General features: G+C 60.4%; 1 protein-coding gene across 1 annotated transcript; it reads right to left on the bottom strand.

Annotated features, from left to right (window-relative positions):
- Positions 1-554: 554 nt before the first annotated feature.
- Positions 555-3,140, bottom strand: ADRB3 (adrenoceptor beta 3). Its single transcript, XM_046648690.1, has 2 exons — positions 1,702-3,140; positions 555-1,045 (listed from the first exon to the last, which is right to left on the bottom strand). Exon 1 carries the CDS (start codon positions 2,893-2,895, stop codon positions 1,741-1,743), a length of 1,155 nt encoding a protein of 384 aa, XP_046504646.1. The 5' UTR covers positions 2,896-3,140; the 3' UTR covers positions 555-1,045; positions 1,702-1,740.
- Between the last annotated feature and the right edge of the window lie 547 nt (positions 3,141-3,687).

Genomic DNA, 3,687 nt, shown 5'->3' with positions numbered 1-3,687 from the left:
AATCCACCCCTGGCTTATAGCATGGGAGCTGACATACGCTCTCCGTGCCCTGATCTTGGCCACAGCAAACCCAATCCTCCCGCGGGGGCTCTGCTTAAATCCTACGGGTAGCATGTCTTTGCAACTGGGTTCCAGAAGTTTTGGAAAGGGTGGGGAGGCAGGAGTGTGAAATACTCAAGCTCCCTCCCCTTCGCACAAACAGACTTTTCATTTTTCGTTTCAAGAGGATTAGGAAGAAAGGGACAAGGATTAGTCCTAATTTATTGCCTCTGTCAAAAGCCAGGTCTATGAAGGGAGTAAGTGGATTATGAAAAGAAAACAAATGGAGAGAAAAGAGGGCAATGGATGAACTGCATTCAGTAATATTTATTAATTTGATTTTAAAAGGAAAAGAAGGGATCCGTTCTAATGGTTCATCTTCCTGTGAACCCCAGAGGCCCCCGAACCCTGAAGAAGTCCTTCTGCCACTGCTGTGAGGTAGATCAGAGCTGTTCTGCGCGTAAAGTGAGGGAGGCTGGTGCTTAGAGAGCCTAAGTGAGGGGGCCAGGGACAAAACCCCAAACCTTGACCTTCTCTAGCTTTCTGCTCTCAGCCTGGGCCGCCAAGCCCAGAGAGCATCCGGGGTTCATCAGGTCTGGGCGACAGAAGGAATGGGCCGAGAGGTGCTCTCTTCACCCTAAGCACACAGCACACCAGTGAGCAAAGTGATGGGTGCCCCGCCGAAGCAAGCCGGGCTGCTCTCGGGGGCAGCTGAGCACAGCCAGATCCTCAGATGCTCCGCTGCTGAGGTAGTGGTGAAGTTCAGGGGTGGGGTTTAGAAAACTTCTCCCAGAAAGAGAGAGAGAGGGGATGGTGAAAACCCACTTGGGAAGGACTCCCCCACCCCATCCCATGGCCCAGTCATCAGGTTCTGGAGGGCAGAGTTTTCCAGCTGGGAAACGCCACAGGGCTCATTCTGAACAGAGGCCAGAGGCTTTCCGAAGGTTCTGGATCAACGGAGTGTTGTTTCTTGTCCTTCAAGGTCTAAGAAATTCCCCAGGAAGCCCTGAAAAACGGAGATAACATATCTTGGGGTGAGGGGGCACAGGGTGGGAACAGGGGCACTGGAGGGCAGGGGTGGAGGTCAGGGACCCTGAAAAGCATAAGAAATTACACAAAAGTATTCGGGCTCCACGCAGCCAAAAAAACCCACTCCCAACCGCAACAGCTCTGTTCCTGCCGGAGAAGCACGGCCGCTCGCAGTTCCTCGCTCCCGCTTTCCTTCGTACCGGAACGGATTCTCACCTTTACAGCTATCAAACCCTTCAAAGAACCCAGAGCCGAGGCCGAGGGCTCGGGAGGGCCTCTAGGCTTGTGGGCAAGTCAAAACCAGGCCAAGGGGCGGCAAGAAATCCGGGCGGCCAAAGCACTGGGCTCAAAAACCAAAACTCGCGCTCACCAGCCGGGCGGGCTGGGCAGGGGCACAGCAGCCATTGCCGCCGCCTCTTTCGCTTCCACCTGGGGCAGAGCGGGTCGGATGCGGGCAAGGAAAGGGCCGTGGGTCCCATTTTGCTTCTTTCCTTCGCGGCCCCGCTTCTCCCAGTGCAGAAACTCTCCCCATCCCCATCTTCTCCCCCCGAACCCCAAGCTCAAAAACTTGACACAGGAGATGCCGAATGCTTCCTGACCCCGAGCGCCGGCTCCTTCGCCTCGGTTACCTACCCGTCAAGCGGCGGCGCTGCCCGGACTCCGCAGGGCTGGTCAGGGCTGCAGGGGCGCCGGAGGGGTCGCGGGGCCGGAGGCGGCGGCGAGGTGCTCCTCGGGCGGGCAGCGGCCGCAGCGGCACAGCAGGCGGCGGAAGGCGCTGCGGAAATCCGGGCTGCGGCAATAGATGAGCGGGTTGAAGGCAGAGTTGGCATAGCCTAGCCAGTTAAGGGCGAGGAAGGCCGGGTTGGGAACTAGGGAGGGGCCCCCGAGGGCGCGCACCACGTTGGCCACAAAGAAGGGCAGCCAGCAGAGAGTGAAGGTGCCCATGATGAGACCCAGGGTGCGCAGGGCCCGGTGTTCCCGGAGAGGCAGAAGGCGCGCGGGCCGCCGGCCGTAGAAGGGCACCCCCGCGGGCGCGGCGCACGGCCCCGCCGGGACGAGGGACAGAGAGCGAGACGGAGCCGGCGGAGACTCCTCTGGCGGGAAGCGGCCCAGCTCCCGGCGCAGCAAGCGCAGCTGGCGCGTAGCCACGACGAAAACGCGCGCGTAGACGAAGAGCATCACAAGAAGCGGAAGGTAGAAGGAGACGGAGGAGGAGAGCAGCGCGTAGGGGATGTTGGAGGCGAAGGCGCAGCAGCGCGGATTGGAGTGGCAACGCTGCGCCTCGGCGTCGGCCCCCACGCGCCACCACTTGCTCATGATGGGCGCAAACGACACCGCGGCGGACACGACCCACACCAGGACCACGGCTGCCCGGGCGCGGCGTTTGGTGACCAGTGAGCCGTAGCGCAGCGGGTTGGTCACGGCCAGGTAGCGGTCCACCGCCAAGGCGCACAGGGTTTCGATGCTGGCCGTCACGCACAGCACGTCCACCGAAGTCCACAGCTCGCAACCAGTGGCGCCCAGGGGCCAGTGGCCGGTCAGCGCCAAGGTGGCCCCCGGCGGCACTACCAGGAGTCCTACCACCAGGTCGGCCGCGGCCAGCGAAGTCACGAACACGTTGGTCATGGTCTGGAGTCTCGGCGTCCGGGCGATGGCCACGATTACCAGCAGGTTGCCTCCCACAGTGGCCAGCACCAACAGCGCCCCCGCCAGTGCCGCCGCCCCCGGCATCCCTGGCAGCCCACTGGTGTTGGCGGTATTGGGCGCCAGGGTGGGGGCACCCGGCCACGAGGCCAGAGAGCTGTTTCCGTGAGGCCACGGAGCCATTCCCACGTCGCGCGTGGGGCGGGAGAGAAAGAGGGAAGGGGGTCTCCCAGCTCACCCGGCTCAGGGGAGGAGGTAGTGGGGCGTGGGAGCGATTCCCCGGGCCTGGGCCATCTTCTCGAGTTGACCGGGCGCCGGCGAGAACGCTAAGCCTCCCCCCCACCCTCTGGGTGCCACCGCTTGGGGTGGGGGGGAGGAGTGACTGCCCTTAAAGGGGCAGCGGCCGATAGTCTCGCCTTGGCGTCAAAAGGGGGATTGGAGCATAGGGAGGGAAGTGAGACGAATGTCTGACTTTTCCTTTAGCCAAATCTGGAGTAACGGACGCCCCAACTTCTCAGCCACAATGTGCCCCCTCCTGCTGTGACCAGCTCCACACTCAGCACAGCGCTCGGTTGGCACTGCTTTCCTGTAACTCTGCACCATATTCCATGGGAGGTCCAGCAGCAACGCTAGGGGAGGGGTAATGGAAGACCTGCACCCCTTACCTGACAGAGAAAAAGGCACCCCTCCCAAGCAAAACGACCCTCCTGGCCCCTACTGCTTGAGCGTGGCCCCTAAGATACTGTAGGTTAAGTAACAGAGGGCAGCCAGTCTCCTCTCTTCTCCCAAGACCTCATTCCAATGACATTTGTCCACTTGCCCTTCTTCTGTTTCACTTACCCTCCCTGCCCCTCCAGTTTTCTGATCTTTTTTAAATTTTCTTTTCAGCTACTAGAGAAATTTCCCATTTTCAGGAGTCTTTATCATTACCTGCTTATTTGAATTTCAATTTGGCTCATGTAGCCCGGGATGCTG

This window comes from Equus quagga, chromosome 22, assembly GCF_021613505.1.
Source record: "Equus quagga isolate Etosha38 chromosome 22, UCLA_HA_Equagga_1.0, whole genome shotgun sequence".
Lineage (NCBI taxonomy): Eukaryota > Metazoa > Chordata > Mammalia > Perissodactyla > Equidae > Equus > Equus quagga.
Note: the sequence above shows the minus strand (reverse complement) of the source record. Positions and strands in the feature narration are given on the sequence as shown.